Raw genomic sequence first — 15,762 nt, 5'->3', positions numbered from 1 at the left:
CTGAATTTTGGTGTAGTCGCATGTGATGCACATCTTTAGTTTAATAGTATTGTACCCACATTTCATCATCAACTCACTCGAACCTTTAGAAAATACTAGTGGGTCTGACGTTTATCCCAAACAATTTGTGTTTGTCCCGCCTTGATCAAAACGTCTGCAATTGGGTTTAAGGGAGGAGGTGGGGAATAAATATGAAATTTCTTATTTCTAGAGATATCTGAACGAAATTTACAGAATGTGTTTATAGCACAGACATAAGAGTAACTGCAAAGTTTCATAGAGCTGTGCATATTATTTCTCAAGTTACAAATATTTATCAAAATCGTCCATATGCATTCCTTATCCCAGGTCTGGAGAATTTGAAAAAGGTAGTAGCGGCGTAATATTTGTTATGATGACCCCTGGATACATTCCCCAGGGCATAACAGAGCCCTTTTTTTAAATTTCATTGTTGAAAAATTTTAACGCAACTTTGAATTTTGTGTAGTCAATGAAACCCACATTCACCAAATTTCATTTTTTTATTATAAATTTTTAGTACAGTTTTCTAAAAAAAAGGGCTCTGTTATGCCCTCACAAAGTTTTTAGAGAACAGAATAAAAAAGACAGCACAAAAATCCATTCATCAGTTCCTGAGATATCGCTGGGACAAGCAGCCACGACAGTGAAAAAATCCATTCTGAGAAAACAGCACTTGAAAGTTGCACGCAGATTTTCAGCTTTAGAATGACCCTGCAGAATAGTCAGAAGTGTTCTTGCGCCCTTTCTTCTTGTTCCGCCTTTCCAAATTCTCTTGATGTCGTTTGCTGGCCTTATGCAGACGTAGGGCATCTTTCTCGACAGCTCGTTGGAGGGCCAGATGGGTCGGCTGAAGTCCCGCTGCAACCGATATTTCTGCAGTTGCCTTGTAGCAGCCGGCGTTGAACCTCAACACCGCTTCATGCAGTGCAGTTTGCTGGCATAGCTCCAAGTTCGGCTTGAGCAATATCACAATGTCTAGCTTCTGCTTCGATCTCCTCACGTGTCAGGAAATGCGTCCGCAGTTGGGTGCTAGAAGACGCGCTCCTACTTGTCGCGGCAGGCGGAAGACGGGCGCTGGGACCCGCGATCTCGGGAGGAACCACAACGGTCGGCATGCTCGGTACTCCAGGCGTGAGCGGGACGATGCGTTCTTCCTCGACGACAGCCGATGGCACAGAAAATCAATCACTGAAAGTGTTGACGCGATCATCATTGACGGCACGCCGTGCAGAAACTTCCAACTTCGCCATCCGCACTAACTTCATGGACCGCTTCCGCGCGCCAAACGCGTGCACCGTCTTGTACTTCAAACCCCGCATCGTGTGCGACCACGAAACAGACGGGCACGCTACACGAAACTACTCAAAGAAAGTTCGGAAAACGATCGTAAAGATGGCGAAAAACGAAGTGGAGCTGACAAAGCAAGAGCGCGTGCAAGCAGACCACTACCAAAAGCAGACGACGCAAGCGGCAACAGCAGGAGAAACGGAGAAGGAGAGCGCTCCGCGCGCGGAGAAATCGCGTCCCAGCCAATAGCAGTCGCGCGTTCCCCCGCACGCTCCTCGAGCGCGCGCTCTGTCCAATCGCGTTCTTGCGATTGCGACATGGAAGAACGGCGACCACGCCGTGACTACGCAGCCGACGCCATTTTGGGAGCTGGCAAAAAAAAGAGAAAGAATTCACGTTCAAAACAAGACTAAGATGGCGGCCGTCGGCCCAACGCGTCGAAAATGGCGAGCGCGCGAAGTTGGGGTTGATTTTGACGTTTGACCGTCACTTGGATGCTATTCAGGCCTCGTAAATAATTGTTTTTAAATATTTCCCCGTTGTATTTGGTGCTGATAATTACAGAGAAGGTAGTTTATGACATATAGAACCGAAAAGTAAGGTTTTCTAAAAATCGACTTTTTCGCGATTTTCCGGTTTTCAAAGCCCGCGTCCCCCCTTAAGGCCGAACAACGATCAAAGCAAGCATTGCATGCCAATGCTTGGAACCCAAACTCAAATACAAAGGAGGCTATTTCTTAGCATTTACTTTTTTACTTTTGAGCTTTCGATTTTAGGAACTGGAGAAACTCTCGCTGCAGGTCATTCGATTCCTGCATGATCGCAAACTGGCGCTGCCGGTCCCTGTGAGTTCTTTCCCTCGCTTCTCGAAGTTCTTGTCTCTGCGCCCTCTGCTCCTCGAGGACCAACATGACGAGGTCTGCCTGTTTGCAGGAAGACTTTTTTTTTTTTTTCTGTTGTGGTTCCACTGCAAGTTCTTCAGGAGGATCCACCGTCTCCTGTGACTCCTCAGGAGAGATGTCTTCAGGTTCCTGATAAAAACCAATGAGTGCTCATCAGAAGGGCCCATGACCTAAAGATACATGCATAACTTAAAGAGGATTATGCAACGATATTTGGTTTGAACGTTTTTCACTTTGTGCAAGAATACTAATCTTACCTTAATAATCTTACCTTTTCATATCATGTTACACAAATTGTTGCTTCTGCCTTTAGAACAATGGGGATGATATCACGTTTGACGCATGATTTTTCAAATGTAATGTGCGTAGTTCGATTGTTTTGTTCCCTTGTACGAGTTAAACTTGAGCTTTGTAGTTCAGTGTGGAATTCGCTAACAACGACCGACGCTGCACGGATAGAAAGAGTTCAGAAGCGATTTATACGCCTTGTTTACGATAGATATTTTGATAGAAAATGTTATTTTGATTATGAATACCTTCTTAAGGCGAGACACTGGTTCTAAAATGGACTATTTTATTTTTGCAGCTATACTAATGAAAATCACTGTGCATATGTGTTCCTTCTTCCCCAATTCAAATATGAAATCAGTTTCGAAATATCTCAATTAGTTTTCAAGTTATAAAAAATAGTGTTGCCTAATTTGGTTAATTTCTTACGGGTCGTTAAGGCCATTTCGAACAAAAATATTTTTTTTTATTGATGTAGATGCATAGCTAAAGGTCTGCCATGCATTATAAAGCTATTTATATTTTCACAAAATTACATTATAATACAAAAATGTACTAATTATGCTAATTATGACACTAATGAGGTCGCATTATTTATCATAAAATTTTCGTTGTCATTATAAACTGCAAAAAAATAGCTTTACTCCACAGTCCAGTCCTTTCTGAATAAAACGGTATAAAAAGTTTCAAAATGCTACGATAAAAACCTCATGAAAACCCCCGTAAGGCTAAGCACGTTGACAAAAAACATGAAGGTGAGAAAATCAAAGTTAAAGTTTTGACATTGAACATAGAAAATTGTGTGAACAATGATAAATAATAATTGCCACCAAGGTGTAGTGTAAGTCTTCATGAACAACTTGACATAAAAGATGATGTAATCCATTTATGGGAACATTAGGAAAAAAATATGAAAGAAGTAAAGAACGAGTGAAATGTTGATAAAATCACATTTTCCTGTTTCGACGCTGACTACAATAAATTATGTGAAAACCCTTATGCAATAATAGTTATCAAGATGTAGTGTAGTGCATTCTGAACAAATAATTTTAAAAATTGCAATAATTTGTTTTTGAGAAGATTGCAAAAATGGTGAAGAATTACTGATATAGGATAAAATTGCTTCTAAAGTGATGAGCCGACAACTTTGGACAACGGGAGAGGCGAGCAAGAGTTTCAAGCTCCAAACGTAATTTTGTTTGGCCCTGAAAAGGGCCTTTGTTCCACATGGCACTGGAAAAAGCCATTACAGCTGTCCTGGGCTGTAATCTCGTGATGCTCCTGCCTGGTGTCGCTTGGAGAATCTTTCCTTCACGCTACTGCTGCTCTGGTGCACCGCGTTTGCTTTACGTAAACGGAGACTGTCCTTTTCGATGCTTCGGCGGACAAGGCAGTCACCGGTGGCGTAGCCCAGGCCTGCAGCAATGGACTCGTTGGTCGCTCTCCTTCCCTGGTTGTAGACAGCAACAGCTTCAGCCGCAGCCCTCTTCACGCTGTCCAGGGAGGCATTCGCATTCTTTGAAGTCTGCGTCCAGATCACCGAATGCAGGCTCTCACTGGCATTCTGCGTCTTTCCCTCACTACACCGTGCCAACAGGTCTTCATTGCTGAGCCTTTCAAACACTGGCTCCAGTGCAGCCCGAACACAATCCGGAAGAGGATTCTTGTGCGGCGGCGGAGGCTCACTGTTTGCCAAGGCCCTGTTGTACTTGCACCAGGACTCCGCTCCCTCGGGGCACTTGCTGTGGTCTGGGGCGCCGTCTGTGGAGGTCATGTGCAGGAGTGTGGCTTCCACCGCCCTCTTCATCCCTGGAACGTCATGGCTGTTGCTCCTGAGAGCATAGCCGTAATAGTTAGTGATCTTCTTGATCTTTTCCTGTGTCAGCTTTCCTCTCCCACCAAGTGACTCGCCTTGTGCCTTCTTCTCAACAACGTTGCGCAGGGCAGCTCCCATCCGCTTGTGGACGTGGTTCACGCAGTCCTTCTTCTCTATCTTGATGAAGCCGTAAACCTTCGCTTCAGACAAGGCATGGAATGTCCGGCTGTCCCCATCCGAAAGGACGGTGGTGTAGCGGAGACCATGCTTGGTCAGAGACCTCTGGAACATTGTGAGCGCAGCCTCCACTTCCATACGGCCAGCATTGCAGTCAATGTTCCTCTGGCAGTCGTGGGTTGCATACCAGTCGCTGTAGCCATCGTCCTCGGGCTCCGGTCCCAAGGCACATCCAAGGCAGAAGTTGGAGTACACGACATGGTCGATGACGAGGCCAGAGTACAACTCCACAATGCAGCCTACACCAATGTGGGAGCTGCGTCCTCGGGTCATCCATGATCCGTCGAAGATGACATCGATGTTGCCAATGGGGTTCATAAAGCCTGTGTAGAGCCCCTTGACGACAGCAACACTGGCGGCTTCACTGTCGGTTGCTGCATTCTCACATGCCCGCACAAGCGTTTTCAGGTGTCCCTGGTACGTCTTGTGGTGCAGGCCCCGATGGGAAATGTTCATGGAGGCACAGAAGTCTGCCAAGGCTGTCACTCCTTTGCCAATGGATTGGATCCCCTTCATGGCCCTCATGTTCACTTCAAAGGGAGTGATCTTTGCTGTTCCAGCAACCCTGGGAGAGGAGAACTGCTTCTTCTGGAAGTCGCAAGTGCTGCAGACGAGCACAAGCTTGACGGCCAAGCCGTACTCCTTGTCCGCGGCCTTGCTGAGCGTGAGAGATCCCACACCGCAGCTTCCACACCTCGCGTGCGCGAAGAGGTCGTTGAGGACTTTCATGTCGACGATGACAAACTGGGTCCCGGCATCGCTTGTTCGGCATGATCCGTTGACTTCAAGCAGATCGAACTTCCGCTGGGTCGCCGACTTCTCCGATAAAACGCGCTTGCTTTGCTCCGATCGCTCGGCGCGCTGCGCTTGCTCGGCCGTAGAGTAGTAGGTAGAGTCGACGCGAGTGGTGCCGGCAAAACTTGAGCCATCCGGACCAGAGCTTGAGGCCGCAGCATCGTCAACGGGAAGGCTAGCCGATGGTCCCGGCAGATCCAATGCGTTCGGCAGTGGCGCAGATCGTAGCGGCGCACTTGCAGGTGATGTCTTCCGCTTGTTCCACGCACGTCGCGTCTTCCTCCCGAACGTCCGCCGCGTACTCTCTTTCAATCGAGAGTCCCCCGGCATCTCGATCGCTCGAAATAAAACTCCCGCAACTTCGTAGCGAGAAACCAACGATGTCCGACGCGAACGCGCGAACGTAAACGATTTCGAAACAACGTGCACTCAGCCACGGAACGAACAAAGCGACGGGCCAAAACGAAGCAGACGACGCTTCTCCACGCTCCCCTTGCGCTGCTGGAGGCGCGCGCGCCAAGAGGAGGAAAGGAGCAAAAGTGGAAAGGGGCGCGTCTTGGCCTATGACAGGCGCGCGCGGCACGACGTACCCGTGACGTACGCGCGCGGGCCAATGAGCAATCGTTATTCCGGTCGTGAAAACCCGCGGAATGCGGACGCTTTCCAAGGTTGTCGCGATAGTGAGTGGGATGAGGACGTAGGGAAGAGAACCAGCTCCCCAACAAGACCAAGATGGCCGCGATCCAACAATCGGTCGTGAAGCGACGCGGGCGCGCAGTTTGACTATTTTTTTGCGTTGGATTCGCGATTTGAGCGTCGCGGAGGCATCATATTTATCGTTTTTTTTATACTTAGACGTCGAATAGGACATTGAAACTTTGCAGGCAGGTACTTCAGACTATATTCTATCCAAACATGTGATTTTTGAAAAGCCCCAAATTTCGCGATTTTTTACCATTTTAAGACCCGCGTCTCGCCTTAAAGAACTTTCACTCCAGAACCTTTCAAAAAGAAGGATTGCTCGTGACATTATATTTTTATACGAAGTGGTTCACGGCCAAATTGATAGCAATCTTGTATCGTCTTTGAACTTTCATGTACCGGCCGGAGTCGTTAGAAACTCAAGCGTGTTTTATAGATCTATCCAAACGAGACCGTCCCCTTTGGCTAGAATGCAAATTTGTTTAAATGACTTTCCGACTCATGTAGACATATTTTTAAATTTTGCTGCGTTCTAACGACTACTTGATATGCATATTTTTGGTTTATGATTGTGAAATGTTTTAATTTCGAGAGCATATGTCGGGGGGGGGGGGGGGGGGGGGCTTGAGATTGTGTACTGTTTTAGGTGTTCTTTTTTTTTTCTCTTTTTAAACTTTTTATGTGCCACCACACTGTAACCAATAGGTTGTTCTGGGGCATTATACAAATAAAGGATTATTATTATTATTATACTGTCCCTAGCATGACCTAAGGATACTCGAATGACAAGTCATGACTCCTGAAATTGTGTTGTTATGTAGCAATTCCAAGAATAAAAGCGGACAATTTTTTCAGTCTGCTTTGAAAAGCTTGACGATGTGTCGTGGGAACCACAATTTGGATGTACCCTCGGGGTGCACCTCGTGATGACGATTGGAGACAACTCAACCTAAGCTTGTAACAATGAAAGCCTCAGCAAGCACTGGGCAGCGACTCGTTTTCAATCCAAGAATGATGAAAGCAGTCAAACTCTAACAACGTCTGGAGCTCAGCACATGCCCTGTGCTTTGCCAACCCCAGTGCGTGGCTATGATAAACATTGGCGGCATATAAACGCCAGCCAGGTCATGTAGTCACTTATTCTGGCTGCGAGTTGAATAGGCGAAGGCTGCTCGTGTATTTTTTTGCATGTAGGAAGAAATTAATGCACGTTATGAACGTCATTATTTCTTAGTATTATTTAATGAAAGAGAAAATCTTTTCTTGGGCCCTTAATATTCAACAGAGAGCCCACCTGAAACCAAAACGGGTAAAAAAATTGTGAGCCATTTTTTTTTAAAGCATATGAGATCACTGCAATACCTGCAAAGCATCTCCAGGTAGTGAGTCGTCCACTAAGCTTGGGTCGTTCACCGGCAGGCCCCCAAGGAATCTATGCAGATCATAAAAGTAGGGCCAGGTCACCTTCCCAGATCCAGTTGTCTGGTTTTTTTTCTTCGTCCTGTAAACAAGAAATATATATATATATATAAAAAGTGTTCCTACGTATTAAGCATTTGAATGGGGCTTGCTGTCACCTGGGTACAATGTTTCACCTGCATTTCCTTTTTTCCACTGTGAATCCAGCCATACACAAACGTGGACCGAAATATTTTGTGGAAAATTCAGTCTTAACCAAGGGGGTTGGCAATGTATTTTGGCTGCAACTAGAATTGGAACAGGTGAACCAAGAGCCCTTGTCACGTTCTGTGAATTGCCTTTTTTGTGTGTGTGTGTGTTCTGTTTCAGGGATTGTCAATGGAAATAGTAAAAAAACGTTATTTCTCAGGGCCTGCGTGCCAAACCCACGAAGGACATATGATACATCCAAGAGCAGGACTAAAAGCTGGGGATCTGTTGAGGTGAAGGCAAGAGCCTTCCGCGTCCAAAGGTTGACACCTCGGCCGAGATTTTAACCCACCACTGGGGACCCATAGGTCAGCATTTTGCCTCGTCGACACTGAGGCGACACACTCGAACATTACCGCTAAATTAGGTCGTGCTGATCAAAACGATTAATTTACTTACTATTTGTCGCAGCGACATCAAATACCGCATTTCGTCAAGTTTAAGCTCGGCGAGCGGGCTCCGAGAGTCGGCGAGAGGGCACAGGTGAGCAGCAACCTCAAAACTGGCTTACCTGTATGTCTGGTTGAGGTTGTCGATCTTATCGCTCACTTGTTTCCGTGTCTTGTCGATGGACAGCCTCTCCAGACCGAGGCGTATGGTCTCGTAAACTCCGGCGTTCCTCCTTTGACGCCGGAGTTCGCCGATGTTGTCCTCCCAGAGTCGGATTAGTGACCATGTTTCCGCCTCGGACCAGTGAACTCGAGGGCCTTTCCCACTGGTGCCGCTAGTGCTTGCACCCAAGTTCACTGGTCCACCAGGCGAAATCATGGTCACAAAAATGCTCTGGGCAGGCGAAGCGGACGACTACTCGTCGCTACTCGGAGCACGAAAAGCGGGTACAGCCGCCATTGCGTTCGTGCCACCGCTGCTGCCCGCTATCGCGAGTATAAATTTGGTACTACCATCTTTCATCAGGTTTGTGCTCACGTTTACTTTATAATTTTTGCCTTGCAAATATTCTTTTATTGAAGTGCCATAAACGAAGCAGAAGCGTATATGCTAGACTTTTTTTATTGGAGTTCCTGGGTCCGAGGCTACTCCCTGTAGCTGTAAAGGGAGGTCTGCGAGCTCCGTTTATTCTTAAGGCTCCTTTAGCGAAAGGGACCTTTGTGCGCCGTGTGATTACGAACTCCATCTCCCTTTAGAATAGGGACCTATGCTAAAGGTACCTTTATACCGCACGTGTGAATGGGGTATGAGTCATTGTCTCGCCTCTTCTCTCGGGTGCGGGCAGAAAAGTCTCACCAACGCCTCAGCGATTTAAATTAGTGGATCCCACCACTGCCACCACTTGTGACGACCCCCGTAGGGGAGGCCCAGACGTGCTGTGGTGGGCCCACTGTGAGGTGGGGAGAAACGAGGCAAAAACAATATCTCCGATTACAGTTTAATAATAGTGCTGGAAGTAGGTGCTGGTGCCGCCTGCAGCTCACCGAGCATCTAGGAGTTCTGGAGGTAGTGTCCCGGGCTATCCCTCCCTGGCGGTGCCTGGGCGATGTTGCTGCGGGGCTCACTGGGCTCGGGAGCTGGGATCGTTGGTGCCAGCGGGTGGCCTTGCCCTGGGTGTGGTTTGGGGTTCGGAGGGCTCGGGAGCTTGGGGCGCTGACACCGGTCTTTGTCTTGTGCACTCTTTTTCCCGCGCGCTCTGCAGTGTGCTTCCTGGCACCTTTTCTCGTGCGCCTCCCCTCAAAGGTGGAGAAGATCCACAAGGGTCTCTCAGCTGAGGGCCTGAAGGCAGTCAACATGCTAATTGACACCTACGGGATCGTCAGCACCACCGATGCTGCGCCATTAAAACCCAAAATCAATCAATCAGCACCACCGGAGAGCCCTTAGTGGCCACCTTCCACCGGATGGTGGCTGTCTTCCCCAGCGTGGCTATGGACTTTGCCAGCTTGATGACCTTGGGCCCAGTCTCCTACATGACGATGACCAGCGCCGTGCCCAACTAACCCCGCTGCCTGATGTGTGCAGGCTTCCCAAGCCTTATACCAGCCTAGGACCAGGATTACTCAAAGTTGATGATGTGCGCGTACCTCTTCTACTAACTGGAGGTTTCTCTGGTCTTAAACCCGTAGTTCAAGAAGCTCTCCCACCACGAGCAAAAGAGTCGTGGAGGGGTTTGCCGGAGCTGCCATGCAGTCCACCTACTGCTCAGAGGAGCAACGAGTGCGCCAGATTCATTGCCACCCCCCGCGGTCTCTTTGTCCCAGACACCAGAGTTTGCTTGGCCATCAAAGACGCTGCCTCTGCGTACCGCCAGTACTAAAACTGCCCTTTTCAGGGTCTGTTTCCTCTACCGGCGGGCGGTAAAGGGTGAGCTACCTACCAAGTGATCCTGATGACAAGACCTCATCAGTACAAAAAGGCAACAAAGGCGTAGTCCACTGGGGGACTAAGCCCAAAGCAGCTATTGTGCTGAATTGCAGTTTTCTTTTATGTGGTCTGCAATGTTTGAAGGTGTTTGTTTTACTTTGTGACTTTCTAGATGCGACAGTCACCTCGCAGCTGAGCAATGAATTAACAGAGTGATCGATCCAATGGGGGGACAGTGCCCAAACACACTCCTTGTGCTGGTCACCCCGGCGCCAAGAAAACGAGGCAAAGAGTAGCGACACACTACTTTTGGCGGGGCATGAGACGGGACATTGTGGACTGCTGCAGGGCTTGCCGGTCGTGCAGTTTGTGGGAGATGTCAAAAAGCCGGAGACTGGCTCCCTACCAGGAGTTTGGGCAACTCACCAATCCGTTTGAACGCACCGCGATGGACATTGTTGGCCCGATGCCTGTCTCCATGGCCGGTAATAAGTACATTCTCGTCTTTGTGGACCACCTGACACAGTTTGCGGAGGCATTCCCGATGCCTGATCGAAAAGCGGAGACAGTCGCTGGAATGTTCGTTGAGAGTGTTGTGCTGCGTCACGGCGTGCCCAAACAACTCTTGAGTGACCAGGGTGTGAACTTCATGTCACGGCTCACTGGGGATCGCAAAGTTGCAGATGACCGCATATCACCCAGAATGTAACGGGGCTGTAGAAAGACTCAATGAAACCGTCATCAAAACGCTCGGGCACTTCGTGGCACAGGACCAGCGCGATTGGGACCAATGGCTTCCATTTGCACTGTTCGCCTACAACACCGCAGTCCATGAGGGGACGAGGGAGTCGCCTTTCTTCCTGCTCTACGGAAGAGATGCGGTGGTACCCAGCCTGGCCTGCATGGAGCCCACGACAAACTACGGTACTCTCGACAATCACATAGCCGAGCTCGTACAGCGCCTGTCTGTCGCACCGAATGGCGTCGGATGCGCTCGTTCAGGCGGCAGCGGCAAGAAAAACACGCCATGACAAAGTTAGCGTAAACCCTCAGTTAAAGTAGGTGACCCCGTCTATCTGCAGGTGGAAGTGTACAAACAAGGAACAGCTCGGAAGTTCACGCCCAAGTGGTGTGGACCCTTTCGCATAGTAGAGAAGCTTTCTAACATCACCTGTAGGATCCGGCAGATCCACGGGCGTTAGAAGATAGTTCATGTAAATAGACTGAAGCCGGCCCACTTTTTCTGTCTTGACGCTGAAACAATGCAAGGGGTAGGAGGTAGCCGGCATGCAGGCATTCCTCATATCATGTTGGAGGGCCAACAGACGCCAAACCTCGCACAGATACCTCCAGGGGCTTCACCGGGTAGCACCACCATGGGGACACGTATCGGCCCCCTTTCGGGTGCACCAGACGGGCCGACGCCGGTTGTGCGGCACGGGTATTCGCTCAGGAGCCGAGAATAGACCGTTGAGTGCAGACATCACCAGCAGCGAGCAAATTCTAGAGTGGATAATGGCCATTTCTGATGTGTCAGGGTTGACTTTTTGCATTTCTTGTTTCCCCTCATTGGTCGTGAGTTACCACCGTCTGGGAGCGCCTGCTATTGCATGATAATATCCAGGGTTAACCTGTAAATCTTAGCAATGCTGGCGTGGCTTGTACTGCCACTCATGTATCATTGATGCGTCTTGTGTGTGTGGGCGTGCGATTCTTTTCGGAAAATATTTTGGGTGCTGAAGTCCAGAATTTTTTTTTTAGGAAATTCTTTTGAAGTGGGGCGGTTCTGACGTTTGTGGTGGCAATATGCGAAACACGGGATGCGGGAAGGCCACCTCCGGTGACGGCCCAGGGGAGAGAGGGAAAAACTGGTCGAAGGATCGGAGGAGACGAAGGAAGAGAAGGAGACTGGAGAAACCGGTCTTTGGGAGGATGTTGGAGGCATCGGGGGAAGAGCAGTTGCAGCAGGGAGACGCGTGGGGGAAAGGTGCCAGGAAGCGCGCTGCAGAGAGCGCGGCAAAAAGAGTGTACGAGGTGAAGACCGGCGTCGGCGCCCCAAGCTCCCGAGACCTCCGAACCCTGAGAAGCCCAGACCGCACCCAGGGCAAGGCCACCCGCTGGTGCCAACACTCCCAGCTCCTGAGCCCAGTGAGCCCCTCGGCAACCTCGCCCAGGCACCGCCAGTGACGGAGAGCCCGGGACACTACCTTCAGAACTCTTCGACACTCGGTGACCTGCAGGCGGCACCAGCACCTACTTCCAGCACTATTATTAAACTGTAATCGGAGATATCGTTTTCGCCGCGTTTCTCCTCACCTCAGCATGAGCCCCCCACAGCGCGTCTGGGCCTCCCCTACAGGGGTCGTCACAATGGTTTCCTCATGTAACCTTTCAATCTGCGAAGGCGTGTTCAACTGACTATTAATAATGTGACAAGGTGGGCTGACAATAACGGATTTCAGTTCTCCACGGAGAAGACTGCTTGTGTTTGTTTTTCACGAAAACGTGGTGTGATGCCGACGCCTTCGTTGACCATATACAGTGCACCAGTTTAGATAAAAACAAAGTATAAGTTTCTAGGGCTTATATTCGACTCCAAGCTCTTTTTTAGCCAGCATATCAAAACGCTAAAACAAAAATGCCATAAATCTCTTAATATCCTGAGAGTTCTCTACCACATGACTTGGGGTTCCGATTGACTGTGCCTTCTAAGAATCTATAGGTCGATTGTGCGGTCACGCCTAGATTATGGGTGCTTGGTGTATGGATCAGCAAGTGCATCAACACTGAATATGTTGGGTTCAATCCATCACGCAGGGATCCGACTTGCCACCGGTGCGTTCCGTACATCCCCTGTGCTGAGCCTCTACGCTGAAGCTAATGAAATGTCTAGAGAAAAGGCGAGATGTCCTAGGTCTAATGTATTCCCTTAGGATACGGTCTGTAGTACAACATCCGTGTCGGGAACTAGTTGAGAGAACACGTTTTGAACGAACCTTCCAAAGTAAGCCCGCTGTTAAGCTTCCCTTTTCTTTGCGGAACAAAACCGCGGCTGTTTCAGCTAGCCTTCAGATGAACCCACCTGTTGCTTAGCTTTCGGGAACAGTGGCACCATGGGAGCAGTTTGCTCATCACAGACTTGTCACTCACTGAGTACACTAAGGGAAATACACCGCCAGAAGTCTTAAAGCAGGAATTCTTTCAGCTACAAAATACATATAAAGGCCACACCAGCTTTTATACTGACGGCACAAAAACCGACTCTTGTGTCGGCTGTTCCGTGATTGGACCATCACTTAAATGTGTGTGGAGGATTAATTCCAGTGCAACTATCTTGACTGCGAAGTTAATGAATGGCTTCAGCTTGATGCATTTACCGTAAAATAGGTATTTTAATATGTAAAAAAAGTATAAATAGTTTAGGTTTTTTCTCTAAAAATTGGCTCTGCAATTGCTGGCTGGCTGTTAGAAATTCTACATGCTATAAAATAAAAAAAACTAGAAACGCTGAACTTAGTGTAGAGAGCAGGCCATCGAGCAGACAACCCTGTCCGATGCCCCAGCTAAGGGGGTGAGCTCTGTACAGTCGTCGTTAGCGAGAACACTGCTTCTGCTGCTGTCATGGTACAAGTCCTTGACCAGCTATTTGAAGGTGTCGCCGGCCCTCTGTGCACTGCTTCCAGAATGGCATTGTGGGGGATGCAGCTAAATGCATTGCTGAAGTCCAGAAAGGACACACAGGAATCCTTACCCATTGTGCATGTCTCATCTAGGCTCCTTTGCAATATTCAACAATCTGGCATCTCATCATGAAGATCGAAACCCTTTTGCACCCTGCTCAAGATCTTGTGTTCGAACAATAGGTCTGGACGGTCTGCCAGCACCCTTGAGTGGAGCTTGCCGCCGGTCATTTGCAAGAGTGAGAGCGAACACTGAAGGGCGAAGTCACTTCGGTTTCCCTTTGTGGAGACAAGTATTGTGTGAAACTTCTGCAACGGGTCTGGAAAGGTCCTCTACTGGTGGCAGATGTCAATTGCCGCCATGAGGAAACGACATCTGGGGTCGACGGCCAATCAGTGGTGCCAGGTGAACCTATCACCCCAGGATGGCGTGTTCTCACAATGGCGGGCCTTCTTCAGCACTTCACTCTTGGTCATGAGGTTGAGTGATGGCACGTCACCGGCTGGCTACCACTCTATGAAGAGGCTGGGGGTGTTGTGCAAATTTTATTTTAAATCGTATGCATAATTTGTCTATGAAGATACAATTGTGGTCATATTTCTGACAGGCTTTCTACTCTGAAGATAGGGGTGAACTATCATTGGAGTTAGAAAACAAACCCCATATTTTCTTTTATTGTATCTTAGCATGGAAGGTTATTCGCGTATCTAGAGACACAGCCTGTCGCGTAAATTAGTCGTACCTCTTGTGGTCTAATATTGTTTTGCCCCTAACATGTTCTCCCTCCTTGATAATTTATTTCACTGTGCGTGGGATGCTCAGCACGCTCTTTGGAGCCCGCCAGACATGAAGAACAATCTCTCCACAGCTCCAGAGGATGGGAACACCCATGCAGATCACTGCCAGCTGTGCCAGCTTAGGGTAATTGCATGCTTTCATTTTTTTTGCAAAACGCTAGGATTCCATCGTTGGTGTACCCGGTATTCAGGTATGCGCCGAGCTCTGATTGTTGTTCTACTTCGACTGGGCTAACAAGATCCAGGAGCTGGAACATATTGTGTGCATCCCACAGCGTGGGAGGTGCATCAGGAGGCCGCGATGGCATGCCACTGGTTCCAGCAACTGGTTCGGTGCCATCACCGGAATCCGAGGAGAGAGATAACAATGTGCCGGTAAGGTATAAAAAATAGGACTCTACTGCACTGTCGTGCGTTTCAAGACGAGTAGAGTCAACACCACAAATGGTAATAATAATAATAATAAATGGCACATGTAGCTGCAAAAAGTTAGATATTTTGGTTGGTCGAAGCCTGCAAGGAGTTGTGGGACAAGACCAAGCATTAAAAAAATATTTATTAAGCGAAAGCATGCCTCATTACAAAAATTAGGTCTGCCTAAGCTAAAGTAGAGCTTGTGTGGCGCGACTTTGCAGTGGAGGCACATCCGACATTAACGAAGCTGCGAACCTGTTCCCCCGAATTTCGGCATTGCCACACCATGACTGAGTGCAGCAACAGATGAGACCCAAATGCTGCGTCAGTGTTCGGCTCTCGTGTTCAATTAGAGCCTTAGCGGACGCTGGGTGCCCATTCGCTGGTTCCGCGGTGCTTTAGTGTGATGATGTCTTGCAAAGAAAGAGGAGGCAGAGAAGACGCTTTGATAACTGCAGGTGGTTTTGGTTATTTGGGGTCACACAAGAGGGGTACCGTGATGGCACTGAGTGCGACAACAAGAGACTTACGTTGTGGTCCAGAAGGGCGAGTGGCACACTGGTAAATGACGGCCACCCGTGAAAATAAAGTAGAGCAGAGCCCATGCGGGCCTGCGGAAAAGATGAGGGTCTTGCATGACGAGGTGGTGACCGGCGGGCCGGGGGGCATGGGAGCCATGGAAGGAAAGAGATATCAGGCAGGGTGAACTTCTAAACACGTACTGTTTATGTTACAGTAAACAACATGGGGGTCAAGCGCCCCGGGCCATTAGTCTGAAGGCTTGGACTCAATGGTGGCTAGTGGTGCTACCTGGCTACAGTAGATCCCTGTGGCAGTT

The 15,762-nt window shown here is 48.8% G+C and overlaps 1 protein-coding gene across 2 annotated transcripts; it reads right to left on the bottom strand.

Moving 5' to 3' along the window:
• Positions 1 to 2,010: 2,010 nt before the first annotated feature.
• LOC120849574 (myb/SANT-like DNA-binding domain-containing protein 1) lies at positions 2,011 to 8,515 on the bottom strand. 2 transcript variants are annotated; one of them, XM_040221809.3, is made up of 3 exons: positions 8,228 to 8,515; positions 7,411 to 7,549; positions 2,011 to 2,339 (listed from the first exon to the last, which is right to left on the bottom strand). In XM_040221809.3, the coding sequence occupies exons 1-3, from the start codon at positions 8,482 to 8,484 to the stop codon at positions 2,061 to 2,063; spliced, it is 675 nt and encodes a 224-aa protein (XP_040077743.1). In that variant the 5' UTR covers positions 8,485 to 8,515; the 3' UTR covers positions 2,011 to 2,060. The 2 variants fall into 2 exon arrangements, with proteins under 2 accessions (XP_040077743.1, XP_042146954.1); XM_042291020.1 differs by having other exon boundaries at positions 7,411 to 7,480.
• Between the last annotated feature and the right edge of the window lie 7,247 nt (positions 8,516 to 15,762).

The sequence above is a fragment of the Ixodes scapularis genome, unplaced genomic scaffold (assembly GCF_016920785.2).
Source record: "Ixodes scapularis isolate PalLabHiFi unplaced genomic scaffold, ASM1692078v2 PGA_scaffold1__304_contigs__length_218370807, whole genome shotgun sequence".
NCBI classification, from domain to species: domain Eukaryota; kingdom Metazoa; phylum Arthropoda; class Arachnida; order Ixodida; family Ixodidae; genus Ixodes; species Ixodes scapularis.
The sequence above is the reverse complement of the archived record's forward strand: the minus strand, read 5'-3'. Positions and strand labels throughout refer to the sequence as shown.